Source organism: Gymnoscopelus braueri (genome assembly GCF_963280865.1).
Source record: "Gymnoscopelus braueri genome assembly, chromosome: 10".
Lineage (NCBI taxonomy): Eukaryota > Metazoa > Chordata > Actinopteri > Myctophiformes > Myctophidae > Gymnoscopelus > Gymnoscopelus braueri.
Genome location: NC_137611.1, coordinates 26,324,844 through 26,340,581, shown reverse-complemented (window position 1 = coordinate 26,340,581; position 15,738 = coordinate 26,324,844). Strand labels below are relative to the sequence as shown.

Genomic DNA, 15,738 nt, shown 5'->3' with positions numbered 1-15,738 from the left:
GCGGCACCGAGTGCTGTAGATCTGTGGCTATGAGCTTGTAGATCTGCTATATTGTTTTTATCTTGAAAATGGGTGCATATCTTTGAAATATATATACATTTTTAAAGCGAACATTTTTAACTAAAATCTTTGCTTCTGGGGTCCCCTGGCACAAAACATTTTCAGATGGGGGTCCACGGCCAAATGTATATCAATTTAGGGGTCCTTGGCATGAAAAAGGTTGAAAACCACTGTTCTAAATGGCAGCGGTTCACAAACCTTTTAGCTCAAGAGGCTTGAGGTCCCGGCTCCCGGGGAGACATCAAATTTCTCTTTTGGGTCTTGAGTCCCAAGACTCAAGAAAGCCTACTACAATATTAAAGAATGAGACATCTGGGATTTGAACATAGAACCTCTGTGCTGAGAGTCTGATCACTCTCCCATTACACCATCTCTCACTGTCTCTCAGCAAGTGTCTTCTAGTGATTTTGACTTGCTCTTTTGTATTTTGGCCGTCCAGGGACCCCCAGGGGTCCTTGGGGGGGTTCCAGGGGGTCCCCAGCAAAATGTTATTAAATATGGCTCTTTTATTGCTACTTTTAACTTTTTAATGGATCCTATGTAAGTGTGGTATCTTGAAACCACAGACTTAAAGGTTTCTATTGCTTTTGTAGTTGACAACAACGCCATATTGCAGATAAGTTTGTTGTCCCAGAGATGAGAATGAATGGTTGTAGAATGAAGGAGTCATCACTAGTTAGTGAGGTTTCGTTGCTTCCAGTTTATTCAGACAGTACAGACAGTATAGAACAGCCAACCATCTCCACAGCCCAACGGCCTGGAGTGGCACACACACACACTAAGATGCATTTCAGTATGGTTCTTTATAGCAGTGGTCACATTTTGAATAAGAGGAGGTAACATGTATGGGTGTGTCAGCCTTCAAAGGTGAGCCCCCCACCTCCCGGCCCCCCATTTGCAACTGTAAAGGGCAGGAAGGGGGAAATGGGGGGGACATGCCCTCTGTCTCCTCAGGTAGAACAAAAGGCAATGCTGCTTGTAACCCCCACTCAGGGCCAACAGCCACCTCTTTGAATACGCTCCCCTGTCTGTAGGCTACCTGTGAAGCAACCATATGGAAATATACAGCAGACCCCCCATGGGAGACTTCAAACGTCTTCCACAAACACGTATATTTCAAAAGAACCACAAAGAATCCGCCCCCCATGAAAAGCGACCGGAACACCAACCAGGAAAAAAATAAAACATTCAGGAAGACCAAAACAGCAAACAACATCACACAGAACAATGCACATACAAAAAACAAGATTACATAGTACAGCGACACGGTGAATTACATCAAATAGACACCCCCAAAACTAATTAGCGTGCAGGATCCCTCTGTTAGCCTTTTAAACTCCAGGATAAAACATTACACAGCCCCCACCCAGTGGAAGCTGACAGCACACAGTCGAATCACGCCCACCAAGCGATAGCACCACCCCCCAAGATCAATGTCCCCCTCGCCCAGTCACCAAAATATACTCAAAGATAGCCTAATTCTTATCCCTAAGTTTTACACCGTACCATCAAGCATATATGACAACTACCACGAAAGTGCCCACACGGAAAAAAGAAGGCAGCGTACCCCCCAATGAAACAATAATCCACAAAGTAAACTCACATTAAACACAGGAGACCAGAAAGTAAAAAAATACCCTTGCAACACTTCCCATGGCAGCTATAGCCCCACAGTTTAACCCACGCTCATCACAAAAACATAACCCCAGGTCCCATATGCGCAGTGTCCCGTTCGATAATGTCTCTCTTGCAGTCTCCCTCAATGTCATCTTCTCACCCAGCCGTGCTCCAGCGCCGTACCCAGATTTTCCAACAGATAGCTGCATGTTTACAACAGAGCGCTCCACTAGCGATCGCTGAAGATGTGTTACCACACTCTCCACGAAGAACCCCATCATCGCAAGTCCTCCGCTCTGCCGGCACCCGCTGTCCTCTCCCCACAACATACCCGCCACGAAGAAATTCGACACACCAATTTCTCCGCTCTGCCGTCTGCACCGCAGCGCGCCCTTCTAGCGATCGCAGAAGATACGTTGCGCAGCCAGATGAGTCGTCCAGCCGTCCTAGACCTGGTCATGAAGTCCTCTCCTTGTAGATTCTCGAAAAATCGTCGTCATGTCGTCCCGATGTCCCGCCGCACGTTCTTTCGACGCCTGGCTCAGTATCCCTGGAGACTTGCGTCCCCAAAAAAACACACCAACGCGACTGCCGACTTGACGCCATAATGTGGTATCTGACCACAGACTTAAAGGTTCTATTGCACTTTTGTAGTTGCCAAACAACGCCATAATGTGGTATCTTGAAACCACAGACTTAAAGGTTTCTATTGCTTTTGTAGTTGACAACAACGCCATATTGCAGATAAGTTTGTTGTCCCAGAGATGAGAATGAATGGTTGTAGAATGAAGGAGTCATCACTAGTTAGTGAGGTTTCGTTGCTTCCAGTTTATTCAGACAGTACAGACAGTATAGAACAGCCAACCATCTCCACAGCCCAACGGCCTGGAGTGGCACACACACACACTAAGATGCATTTCAGTATGGTTCTTTATAGCAGTGGTCACATTTTGAATAAGAGGAGGTAACATGTATGGGTGTGTCAGCCTTCAAAGGTGAGCCCCCCACCTCCCGGCCCCCCATTTGCAACTGTAAAGGGCAGGAAGGGGGAAATGGGGGGGACATGCCCTCTGTCTCCTCAGGTAGAACAAAAGGCAATGCTGCTTGTAACCCCCACTCAGGGCCAACAGCCACCTCTTTGAATACGCTCCCCTGTCTGTAGGCTACCTGTGAAGCAACCATATGGAAATATACAGCATAAGTAAAGCCTGATAAAAGTGTCAAACTCCCAAAATCCACCAGAATACTGGAAATTACATCTACTCTGTTCAAAAATTCCTGGGGGACCCCCAGCGTGGTCAAGCCCCGGGCTTGTAGATCTTTGATTTTCGCATAAGAATTGAATAAGTGTGGGGAAACTCATTGGTTTGTGATCAGATTTACTGCTTAAAGGGCAAGATCACTTTGGTATAAGAGCTTGCCATCATGATGTAACTCCAAAGGTGGAAAATAAATCAAAAATAATTTCTCCATTGACTAGAAATTGATCATTTAAAATATGCAAAAAAATCTGTAATATATTATCAAACATCTAACAACAATATGAACTATAGTGTTAACAGAGTGACAATGACATATCACATGAGTCATTGTGAAATAATTATGATTCATGGTCACACTCTATTTCAGTAATATGATTAAATTGTATCTTAAATCTTATTGTATTTATTTCATTTTATTTGAATGCATGGTCATTAAAATGAGTCCATATACAAACACATGTGTTGAATTAACTGTGGAAGAACAAGGCACTGGATTAAGTAAGATTGGCTGTTAGCCTGGTCCCTACCCAAACCTCCTATAGGTGTTAAATCCAGGCTTAACCTCTAATTCTGCTTTCGTGAAATAGGCCCCCGGTTTGCTTTGATAGCGGCCTTCAGCTCATCTGTATTGTTGGGTCTGGTGTCTCTCATCCTCCTCTTGACAATACAACAGATATTCTCTATGGTGATCAGGCCAGTTGGCTGGTAAGTCAAGCACAGTAATACCATGGTCAGTACACCAGTTACTAGTAGTTTTGGCAATTGGGTAAAAGTAGCCCAGACCAAAACCAAATATTGAGTAGCATAAATAATCACTTTGGGTGACATTTCTGTATTATGAATCCTTTTCTTGTGAGTGGTCTTATGTAATACATATTTTGAGATACTGTATTCAAGATTAAAACAAAAACGTTTTGAGATATTTCACTTTCACACAATCGAGAATATATGAAAGTTTATAATGTTTCCACAATCTAATTGTTTAGATGCACCTGTGTGTGTGACTGAGTGTATATATGTATAGTTTTCAAAATGTATAAAAATCTTTGAAAAAAAGCAGATCTACCAACTCACAACACGAGCAAATAGCCCAAGTATATAGTGCTGAAGCGGTTAATTTATGTTTTGTGATTATCAACTAAAATACAAATAATTGTAGTGTGGAGTATAAGTACAATATTTGCCTCTAGCGCTCCCACCAAGAGTTGGCTGGCCGCTGTTAAACGCAGGTTGTGCGCGGCCACAGTTTTTTGCAGCCAGCGGATTCTAAAAAACGGGAGTGTCGCGCCTGTCACTCACTTTCAGGAGCCTCCCCGTAGCCCGCACCGCCTGTGCCTGCTGCTTTGAGCACCATGTTGCTTCCTGAGTCTTGAGACGGTCCGCCTTCGACTCACCCGATTGGACAGAGGGAGAAAATCAGCGCCTGCCTCCAGCAGTTTTATGCTTAGTCGCGGAGAGCAGATAAACGCAAGGTCTGCGCGACTAGCGGAAAAATCTGCTCTTGCGTGAATCAACGCATTTGCATTGACAATGCATTGGCAGATTCTGCAAACAGCGGCCAGCCAACTCTTGGTGGGAGCGCGCCCTAATGGGGTACACATACCAGTATTGGAAATACCTCAACATTGTACTTAAAGGTAGGGTAAGTGATTTTCTTTGGTTAAAATAAGTGTTAAATAGCTCTATATTCTGATAGTACTCATTGCTAGAGTGTTTGTTCAGTAAAAGAAGTCTCCTTGTCTCTCCAGCTCTTTATAAAACAGAAAATGCATTTTTGTTTCAGTTTCATTTCCAATTTTATCCAATTAGGATAGAGAACTCAATCAGGATATAGATTAAACAAGTGAAATTGGAAGTGATGACACTAAGAAATGAGCAGGCAAAATTGGAACTGGAACACTATAAAAATGAAGCTTAAAATGGGTACTTTCTCCTGATTGGTTGAGATTTTGACACCTACCGGAAAATGTATTTTCTGTTTATTAAAGAGCGGGAGAGACGGGGAGACTCCTGTTACTGAACAAACACTCTATAGCAATGATTACTATCAGAATATAGTGCTTTAACCTTTAACAAAATACTTTTTGTTTTAACCAAAAAATATCACTTACCCGTCCCTTTAGTGTATAGTACATGTACTTACTTTCCACCACAGCATGGAATAAGATGAGAATATATACAGTACCATTTTCAAATCACAGTCATCAATCACATCTGTCCGTGTGTTTTATTTTGGCATTTATAAATTAAAAAGAGTACACATGGTTCAGTTAACAAACAAGTATAAAAACACAAATAGTGACAGTTTGTGCAGCACCTGCAGACCTTCAGATATGGCACAGCTTCTCTTGAACTGTCATAACCACTTAAGCCCTTTACATTTAATTGTACCATGAATAGCATAAATAGCCAATCTAATAGCATACATAGGTGTTGTGAGATCGTAGATCTATTTTCTCTATTTTGGAACAAGTCATTCAGGCTGAAAGTGGCTAATCCCCTTTTCTTCCCTCATCCACATACTGACAGGTGCCCTGAAAACAATCATTAAAAACCAGTGCAGTAGTTTTCCTCGTGTACCAGAGAGTACCCCTTAAAACATTCACAGCAAAGTACTTAAAGCTACACTATGTAACCTTTTTTTGGTGAATTGTATCTATATGGTTAAAGGTAGGGTAAGTGATTTGCGTTGGTTAAAATAATTGTTAAATAGCTCTATATTCTGATAGTACTCATTGCTATAGAGTGTTTGTTCAGTATTAGAAGTCTCCTTGTCTCTCCACCTCTTTATTAAACAGAAAATGCATTTTCGTTTCAGTTTCAGTTTCATTTCCAATTTTATCCAATCAGGATAGAGAGCTCAATCAGGATACAGATTAAACAAGTGAAATTGGAAGTGATGACACTAAGAAATGAGCTGACAAAATTGGAACTGAAACACTATACAAATTAAGCTTAAAAATGGGTACTTTCTCCTGATTGGCTGAGATTTTGACACCTACCGAAAAATGTATTTTCTGTTTATTAAAGAGCTGGAGACTCAGGGAGACATCTGTTACTGAAAAAACACTCTATAGCAATGATTACTATCAGAATATAGTATTTTAACCTTTAAAAAAAATACTTTTTGTTTTAACCAAAAAATATCACTTACCCTACCTTTAAGTATGTTAATACAATATAACTAACACAACTGCAGTGGTTGTGTTAGGTCTCCCTGCTCTTCTACTGAAACATTTAGATCCTGTGGTCTGGTAGGACCACTACTGCTTGACAAGTGGTGCTGCCTGAAGGTCAAAACATTATTTTCTCCCCTGAGCAAGCAGGCACAAAATGTCTGCACCTGCACAGGGAAACCAGGTTCGAATCCCTAGTAGGACATTTTTAGGACAAGTTACAAAGTGTAGCTTTAACCAAAATCACCAGCTGTTAAAGACCACCTGCAAGCAAAACCAATCATTACAGTTTATTTAGAAAGTCCCCCTCTATTTGCATACATATTTTTTAAAAAGCATTTAATTGTAATTGATTTTGAAAATACAAAGCACTCCATTCTGTCAATATGGAAACAAAATGATCCTTGCCTTTTAATCTAACAATACACCAAATCTGTAATTATCCTTGAACTGAAAGTAAATTTTACTTTTTTTCATTAACTAGATTATTTTCCACTTTAATAAATAATAAATATTAATAATGAAGTGCTTGAAGTCACAAAAACAAACAGGGAGTGTATACTTTCCAAGACAAGTGTAATGGCAATCTTACTAATGGACATAATTCAGTCGTTCTTCATGCTCTCTCCTTTGGAAGGCAAACCTGAGTACAAATCATAGTGTCCACTGACATTCAGACCCACCCACCCCCCCCCCCCCCCCCCCCACACACACATGGACCCACCCGTTGTCAGGGCCTGCGTGTCCCATCATCCCATGTTTGTGAGTAGAATCTACTTCCAGAAAAGAATATTCCAGAACAGCAGCCAGCAGGGGTAGACCATCAAGGACACGAGCGGGTAGACCAGAGAGCCGTACAGGCAGTTGTCCAGGATGCCCTGCGAGATGACAGACAGGAAGAGCATCCAACCCTCCATGAAGCTGACGGGCATTTCTGACAGCTCCTGGAAGAAGAACACGCAGAAGAGTAGCGTGCAGGCGGGGCTGAGGACGATCATGACGAAGGCTGACAGAGCCCTGTGGGCGGGCGGGGGGTGGGGGGGAGGGGAGAAGCATATTAGAGGCTTTACTTCTACGGCGGTGGTTTTCAACCTTTTCAGGCTGTGACCCCCCAAAATAATCATATTTGAACTGGGGACCTCCCCCACCCTAACAAGCACTTAGAATTGTAGGAGTTGAGGCATTACATTTTGTTTGACCCAGTTCCCACAGATAAATATTGTGAAAATAGCAGATCTACAAGCTTACAACGCCTCGCAACACGAGGCGTTGTGAGCTTGTAGATCGGCTATTTTCACAATTTTAGCCTCTTTCTTATTTTATTTGACAATTTGGCCAATGTCTGACCAGTTTTTATAATATAGTTTGTTGACCTTTGATGCATTAATGGTCTTAAATTGTCACTTTACTGTCATCTGGGGACCCCCCAAAAGTCACGTGGGGACCCCGACCCACAGGTTGAGAACCACTGTTCTACAGCACTGACCTTATGACTGAGTGTACACTGTATGATTCATGACCACTTGTAAAATCCCAATCATTTAGGTTCCAAAGGAACACTTTGTAGCTTTCAAATGGTTTCATTATTAGTATTTGAAATGGCAAATTGGAGACGATAATTTCAGAGAAGGAACCAACTACTTAATTTCAAGTACTGTATTATCCATCACTAAGCTGGTGAAAGACCAGGGCAAATGATGAGTGAGTGTATTACTTCGGTACGTGGGGTGTGATGAAGGCTGCCACGGGCACCAAGGTGAGAGCCAAGATGAAGCCCAGGGAGAAATTGATGAGGGCGGTGCAACCCAGCAGCACAGCCAAGTACAAGACAGCCACCAGCTTCAGAACTTTCCAACCCTGCTCTGTACCGTGTCCTGTCAGGAGCCTGGGGGTTACAGCAGCACAAAAAAAAGTCATTGATCGACATCTTAACCTTTTACACTCACGTGCCTAAAATAGCTGTTCTACAAGCTCGTAACACATCGCGGATGCAAAGCTGGAGAATTCCTATTTTCAGTGTACAACTGAAAAAAAATACAATGAAATACATCTCCCTAGCTTAGAGGGGCAGCCATAGCTGAGTGGTTAGTGAGCCCGCCTAGGGAGCCAGAGGCCCTGGTTGCCCCAGGTACGATTCCAGGCCACGCCAGCATATGTGTCGATGAAATGAAATTTGTCCCTGAGCAAGACTCTTAACCCCTAATTGCTCACAGGCCCTCATTGGAAACAAGCCCGCAAGGACTTTCATGAACGTCCTGTTAAAAGGAATTATCCTTATCCTAGGTGAACGAGAATGAAGGGCATTCAAAGACCTTAATGCTAGGGGCTGTATAGAATCAGCGACTACCTGTTTGTGTTGTGAGGAAGAGCAAGGCCTGCTGTGTAGATCGCAATGACCGTCAGGACCACAGCCTCCGTCTCGGACACAGGGAAGTGCTCCACAGCCATCTCCTGAGAATGGATCGGCAGAATGTACAGAGCTGCACCTGTAAGGTGGCTGATCACCAGAGGAGTCAACACAGACAGCACCCCCGGACTGGATGGCTGTGAGACAAGTGGAAAGAAAAAGAAGTTGGGTACAGTTTTTTTCCCCCCTGGAATATGGTTGTCACTTACACACTTGCAAAGGTTATTCATTATCTTCTTTTGAAGACAGAGATATAAAGAAAGGAGTCCGTCTAACCTGCTCGATGTCAGTGACGCCATCTTCTTCTCTTAGTGGAGATACAAGTTGAACCCATAAATCTAAGGCCTGTATCATGGTTAAGGGCGCCAACATTCACAATTGACAAATGATTATGATTATTATTGTTTAATTTGACCTAACAAATCAAATGTTAACACAAATGTCATCAAAGTCTTCAAGCTTATACTGAATGTGTGCAACAAGTCTATAACAGGCTAAGATACATCTGCTTTCATCCATTTCAGGTTTCCATCCAATCGATGTAAAACATCACCAAAAGATGCTTGGGAATGTTCCTGGGTTGTTCGTCTGGCTTAGTCTCAACGTGTCCTTGAGCAATACATACATTTAACATTTACAAAAAGGATACACGAAGCAACAGTATGAGAGCAAGCAGGCCGAAGGCTGGCATGTAGTAACCGATGGAGACGAAGCGAGAGAGCGAAGGCATAAGATAGAAGAAGTAGGACTGGTGGAGGCGTTCCAAGAGATTATTGAGCTTCCGGAACATTCCTTCCAAGAGTCTGGGAAAACAAAACGCAGTCCAGTCCATCCCTGATCAATCATCAATACAATTAATATTTTTTCATATTTTTCTAAATAATACACCTAAACAGTGCAGACTTCAAGTACATTAAAGTTAGTAAAAACATTCCAATTTGACCAATTCAAAAGTGGCTGTTGGACTAAAATCACCCAGAACATGTTATTTTCAAACTGACTTGCTTGTTCTGCAACGCTACATGTCTGCAATAAATTTAATTTATTTAGTTGCAGCTGTTGTTTAATAAAGTTTGGAGTGTTCAAAGTGAGTTGCGAGCCATTCCTGTTCTCTATGTAATTAAAATAAAAACATTGCTATTTTTTTGGTTAGTTTTGGTGCAAGCTTTGCAGCTACTTTGCCACTGTATACTTGCTTTTACCCCCTTATTTTGCATACAGAGTAAAAGATCATTGGCATTCTGACAAACATTTGATTCGAATTCGGTCCGAGATCATCCCAGAAAAGATGAAAAAGAGGTCCAGGTCGACATTTAAGCTACTGATAAAACAAAAAACACTTTTCTGTCACGCTGACCCAAGTTATGGACAATGTCATTTGTATGGCTGACATAGACAGATAGCAATGCAGTCAAATACTGTATAGAAAGGATCGGAAATTGACTCGATTTAACATCAATTAAAATATACCTTGATCCTGATCTGTCAGATAGGGACATCAGTAAAATTACAATGATAAAAAGTATTAAGTACAAAGTCACCCTATCTACAACATCACAATGTCATGTTCAGAACACACATAACGAAACAAGGCAATAACAAAGAAAAATAAAATTGCAGATCTACAAGCTTGCAGATTTATTCGGCAAAGCATATTTTCAGCAAAGAGATTTGGTGTAGAGAAAAAAGGAGTCGGCCAACTAAGGATAGACCCCCGGAGGACCCCAGGTCACCCCCCCCAAAAAACTCATAATGACAAACTGAACATAGAAACAACTGAACTGGATTGTAGAAAGAGAACTGCTCCATCATGTGAGTGAACTGGCACTGACCTGCCGATGGTGGTGGCATCAGTCTTGTACTGGCGGAAACTGTTGACCCCCTTGATGGAGGCAGCTTCTATGTGGTAGCGCAAGAACAGTCCGTGGTCACCCCAGGGACGTCCACTGGCCTGCTTCAGTACCATCAGCATCATGGTTTGAACGGCATGGCTGTAACCCGACGCAGTGTCCCAGTCATTCCTCTGAAGCTGTAAAAGATGACAGCAGAGAAAATGCCACAAATTGTCACAAAATTACACAATCCCTCCCATCTTGACTCGTAATGCATGAACAATAGCCCACTGTGAAAATGATTTGCTAAATTATTACAAAGTAAATGGAGTAAATGTGATCATCTTCTATGGCTGCAGGTGGTCTTCAAGCTCATACCTTGCCCTGGATGGTGCAGAGGACCCCTATCTTCTGGCAGAAGGCATAGAAGAGGTTGGCCAGGTCCAGGTTGGGCAGCTGACCATTAAGCCCCTCCAGAACCAGGTCTAAGCTGGTGACGACATCACTGCTGAGCTCCAAGGACAGTGCTGCCTGGATGGAGCCACCACGACCTTGGAGTGGAGAGTAGTCCATACCTGACAAACAGACAAAGAGGCGGGTGATAAGTTTATGTTTGCTCTAGAAAAAACAGCTTAAGAGAGAAGAACTGTAGCCTAATTTGTGAAGTTAAAGATCATTCCTTCAATGGACTGATTGAAAGAGATGTGAAAGCTTGGTTGTATTATTCACGTTTATGTTTGAAGCATAAGAATAATGCAAGTGTGAGATTGAAATTAATAGGAGAGATTAAGTAAAATGGGAACGTTTTTCTTTATACCTTGCAGCAGTTATGAGGGAATGGGTTACCTGCAAGCCTTAAGTCGTATTAGCTCTATTAAGAGCTGGCTAAATAGCAACTGGACCTAATTATAACCATCGATTAGTTGAGCAGAGTTGTAGGTTCCATTTACAGTACTCAATTTTTTCTTTGCTTTTTTAGTTGTGTAGTATGTTGGACATCGTATGTATTTATTATTGATTTTTTTTTTCTGTATGTTTCAGCTACACCCCTAGCCCTAGACTGGCTATAGTATTACATGACATTACATGTATTACATACTATACACAGCCAATCAGCCATAGATCACAGCCATGCGGCGGAATTAAAAGTTGTATCGCTCCAATGAACCGCAGTGGTCAATGAGGTATCTGTATTTATATGTGTGTGTGTGTGTGTCCAACAAAAGTGAAAACATGTGGCACAGTTTACGCACATTTGCACTAAAAAGGACCACAATAGAGCACCGAAGTCTGACATCACTGCCGCTAGAGTCCCCTGGGTCACAGCGTTATTTTTTTGTATTGGAATTCATAGGGGAATCTTAGATCACGTCATATAATAACTGTGTTCCAAAAATAAACAAACCACCCCGACGATTTTACTCATATGGATATGAAGCATCAACTGAAGGTGAAAAGGGACAAATTTATCTCCAAACACAGACGTTCAAATGTAACTCAATATCATAAATGACACAGAATCACATACCTGACAAAATCGCCAGGGTGGTTTGTTTAGTTTTCCGGGTGGAGGTGCTGGCAGGCAAGATAATGTACATAAGACAGAAAACTGCCCACTGCTTCTCTCAGGAAGGAACCGCACACTCCAATGACGATGGACACGACTCACTTAATGCTTCATTTCCCCCCCTTTTTCTACAAGACCCGTTTCGCTGTGTTGGCTTCGTCAGGTGCATTAAGTGAGTCCTGTCCATCGTCATTGGAGTGTGCGGTCCCTTCCTGAGAGAAGCAGTGGGAGGTTTTCTGTCTTATGAACAAATATAGGTTCATATATATGCATTCTTGTCAAAAATGTCAATAAATCAATGGTAAAATATAGCGCTCACCTGTAGTGTTGGTGTGGTGGTAGCCCTCCAGCCAGGCCTGCATACCAATCAGATCATGTTCATTCACCAGGAAGATTATATCCTTGGCCCAGTAAACCTGACCTATACAACAGCACAACAGCCATCATTTCAAGAAATACCATAACTATCTCTCTACACAACTTATTCTCTGGAGCTATGCTAATTTGTGGCAGGAGTATGACAGAGACAAAATGCTAACAACAGCAATTGAATTGCATGAATTGATTGAATACCAAAAAGAAATCTCAACAGTATTCATGCAGAGTGAGGTGTAAGGCTCTAGCTTGCCTTGTTCTATACGCAACAATCTATGAAAAGGGGCAGGGTACTCACTCTGAAAGTACTGTGCCAAGTTGAAAAGAGGCAGGGTACTCACTCCGAAAGTACTGTGCTAAGCCAAGCAGTAGGCCCACCGCCTGGTTGTTGTTATTCCCTGGGGTGCAGGGGGCACTCAGCACCAGGGCTTCTGTGCGAGGGGCCCTGGGAGCCCGCAGGATCCCATATACATTAGTACCTTTCACCATCTGGAGAGAAGGGGGGATCAGAGGGAGATCAATGAAAGGAAGCACAGGTAGGAGAATAGAGCACTGAAGTCTGACGTAATTTACACATCCTACCTGGGTCGCATTCCCATTCCCATTCTGAATTCCCATAGACGTGTTTAATATCGCGTCAAATAAGAATTGTGTTCCAAAAATAAACAAATGATCCCGACGGTTTGACTCTTATGGATATGAAGCATTAACTGACGGTGAGAAAATGCTAATGTTACTTCCGCCGAATTAGTTACATTTTCGCCAGAAACAGACTGTATCAAATATGAGTGACTGACTATCATAAACGATACAGAGCCACCTCCCTGACAATATCGCAGAGACAGTTTGTTTATTTTTGGACCCCAATTCTTATATGAGACAATTCTAAGATGACCCAATGTTATTCTCCATAGAGAAATTACTTCCGCGCCCCAGGGGATGAACGAGTGTGACTTCAGGGCTTCTGTACTCTATACATTTGGCATATTTCTTTACTGCACTAGAACTGTTCACACATAGCTATTCATCATCTCTCATTTAAAACTCACATATCGCTCTTTGTTTTCATCAGGGAAGGGAAGCGTGCGGGTGAAGGTTTGGGTAAACACCTCCAGCCCTCTGGACTGCATGGTTTTCACCAGCCAATCCACTGGCATCCCACTGCACAGAACACAACTGGTTAGATTGGAGTCAAGATACCGGTAGGTTGTTTAACCCATTTAGACCGGGAAAGTATCTGTGTCATTTTAGATTTCTTTGGTTATTAAAAAATAGCAGATCTACAAGCTCATAGCACGCCACTCGGTGCCGCGCTATGAGCTTGTAGATCTGCTATTTTTGAAAAATCGTGAAAATGTGTGCAAATCTTTGAATATATATTTATAAAAGCGAACATTTGTCAAATATTTTGTTCCATGGACCTCCAGAAGCAAAGATTTTAGTTAAAAATGTTGTTTCAAAAAAATATATGTATTCAAAGATTTGCACAAAATGTTCAACATTTTTCAAAAACAGCAGATCTACAAGCTCGTAGTGCGGCACTCGCTACGAGCTTGTATATCTGCTATTTTTGAATAGCCCAAAAGTATAAAATAATGGTTATAGCTAAAAATCGAAAATGACACAGTATGCGTTCCTGGTCTTAATTGGTCAGCTGTTAGCTGAAGCTGCTGGGGTGACTGAAGGAAGCTTCATTGTCTCAACAGTATTTAACTTACTCTGCCTTCTTTTTATGAGCTGCAAACTCCCTGCCAGTGGCCATAGCCCTCTCTCCTGCTGGGAAACGCTCCTCCACCATAGTGGAGCCCATGGCATTCTCTGACATGTATGTACGCAGAGTGAATGGGTCAAAGGCAAGGCCCATGAACCAAGCCACGCCCGCCATGTAACATATAACACTGAGAGTAATATACAAAAGAGAGAAAATTGTAAGAAATGTGCACAAATACACTGTAGATTATAATTATGAATAACATATTCATTCATGACATAAATATACCATACAGACATGGATTTATGATCAAGAGTCTGATACACCTACTTCAGTGGTTCTCAACCTTTTCAGGCCACGACCCCCCAAAATAATCATAATTGAACTCTCCCCACACTGACAAGCACTTGGAATTGTAGGAGTTGAGGCATTACATTGTGTTGGACTCAGTTCCCACAGATAAATATTGTGAAAATCGCAGAGCTACAAGCTCACAACGCCTCACGTTGCGAGGCGTTGTGAGCTTGTAGATCTAGATTTTTGCCTCTATTTTATTTGACAATTTGGCCAACATTGTTTAGACATTAAAAAGGTATTAAAAGTCCTTAAATTGTCACTTTACTGTCATCTGGGGACCCCCCAAAATCACGTGGGGACCCCCCTGGGGCTCCCGACCCACAGGTTGAGAACCATTGACCACTACTTTGCATGATCTGTATCTCACTTCAAATGGCTTACCAGATCGGGGCATTCAGGCGGGTTAGCATGCTTATCAAAGCACGCCTTCTGTTTGGGTCCGACAGTAGTCCCATGAATGCTGTCCTGTGCCCCTAGGCTGGCCAAAGCACTAGACCACGAAACACAGCAGGCAAAATCATTACAATACTAATAGCACACTTAAAAGGATGGAGAGAACAGTGGAGAGAGTGAAAACTATGATCTGAAAAGCGTTTCTTATACATCCTCTCATTGGGCTGATTTATCTGGTGAAACACTAGGGAATATAAACTTTTCCTCATTTGCTGGGGACCCCCTGGAAGACCTCAGGGGGTCCTGGACGTCACTTTGACGACACTGTTTAGGTGACTCAGCTAGAGCTACAGCATTTTTGTTAAAGGTATGGTATGTGCCATCAAATGAAGAAATGTTTTATGTCATGGGATACTATATTATTCTACACCAAGACCGTACATTTAGTCTCCCATTGTCATAATGAATCTATAGACAGGTGCATGTTTGCTGCCTGCTAGCTAACGTTAGCTACCTTAGCAAAGTAACCGGTTATATACAATTGATCAACGGGGAAGGGAGAAAAGGTGGTCTTATTTTTATCACGCAGCTATTCCGTAGTTATATTATTGTTATAAATACCTCTCAGTGCACAACACAACACAGACAACCAGGATGGTGCAGCTTTTTGCAGCCGCTGATGAAGTGTTTATTTATTTCCTTGTTCCCAGGAACATTTAATGCGACGGACCAACTTCCGGCAGAGAAAAAAAATAATTACTGACATTTCCACATTGTAACCTATTTACAGTGGTGGAAAAAGTACTACATTTCTTTATTAAGTATCAATACTGCAATGTAGAAACACTGTTACAAGTAAAAGTCCGGTAATCAAAATATACCAAAAGTAAAAGTACTCATTATGCAGAATGTTTCACAAGGTATCATATAAAAGGTATTTAAAACAATCTTTTGAAAATAGCATATCTACAAGCTTTTTGT

General features: G+C 42.0%; 1 protein-coding gene across 1 annotated transcript; it reads right to left on the bottom strand.

Moving 5' to 3' along the window:
• Positions 1-5,147: 5,147 nt before the first annotated feature.
• LOC308094410 (glycosylphosphatidylinositol anchor attachment 1 protein-like) lies at positions 5,148-15,478 on the bottom strand. Its single transcript, XM_080441055.1, has 13 exons — positions 15,379-15,478; positions 14,746-14,854; positions 14,015-14,194; positions 13,346-13,457; positions 12,638-12,785; positions 12,241-12,342; positions 10,733-10,929; positions 10,355-10,551; positions 9,172-9,325; positions 8,799-8,867; positions 8,463-8,659; positions 7,830-8,000; positions 5,148-7,132 (listed from the first exon to the last, which is right to left on the bottom strand). The coding sequence occupies exons 2-13, from the start codon at positions 14,817-14,819 to the stop codon at positions 6,889-6,891; spliced, it is 1,845 nt and encodes a 614-aa protein (XP_080297181.1). The 5' UTR covers positions 14,820-14,854; positions 15,379-15,478; the 3' UTR covers positions 5,148-6,888.
• Between the last annotated feature and the right edge of the window lie 260 nt (positions 15,479-15,738).

What these genes read in the sequence shown, in the direction of transcription:
- LOC308094410 (XM_080441055.1), bottom strand. Translation starts at nt 14,819, where the DNA reads ATGGGACTACTGTCGGACCCAAACAGAAGGCGTGCTTTGATAAGCATG. An exon ending in GATGCCACCACCATCGGCAG is followed by an intron (nt 9,326 to 10,354) that starts GTCAGTGCCAGT and finishes TTGTTTTCCCAG; the next exon opens with ACTCTTGGAAGGAATGTTCC. An exon ending in CTTCCTCACAACACAAACAG is followed by an intron (nt 8,001 to 8,462) that starts GTAGTCGCTGAT and finishes TGTAACCCCCAG; the next exon opens with GCTCCTGACAGGACACGGTA.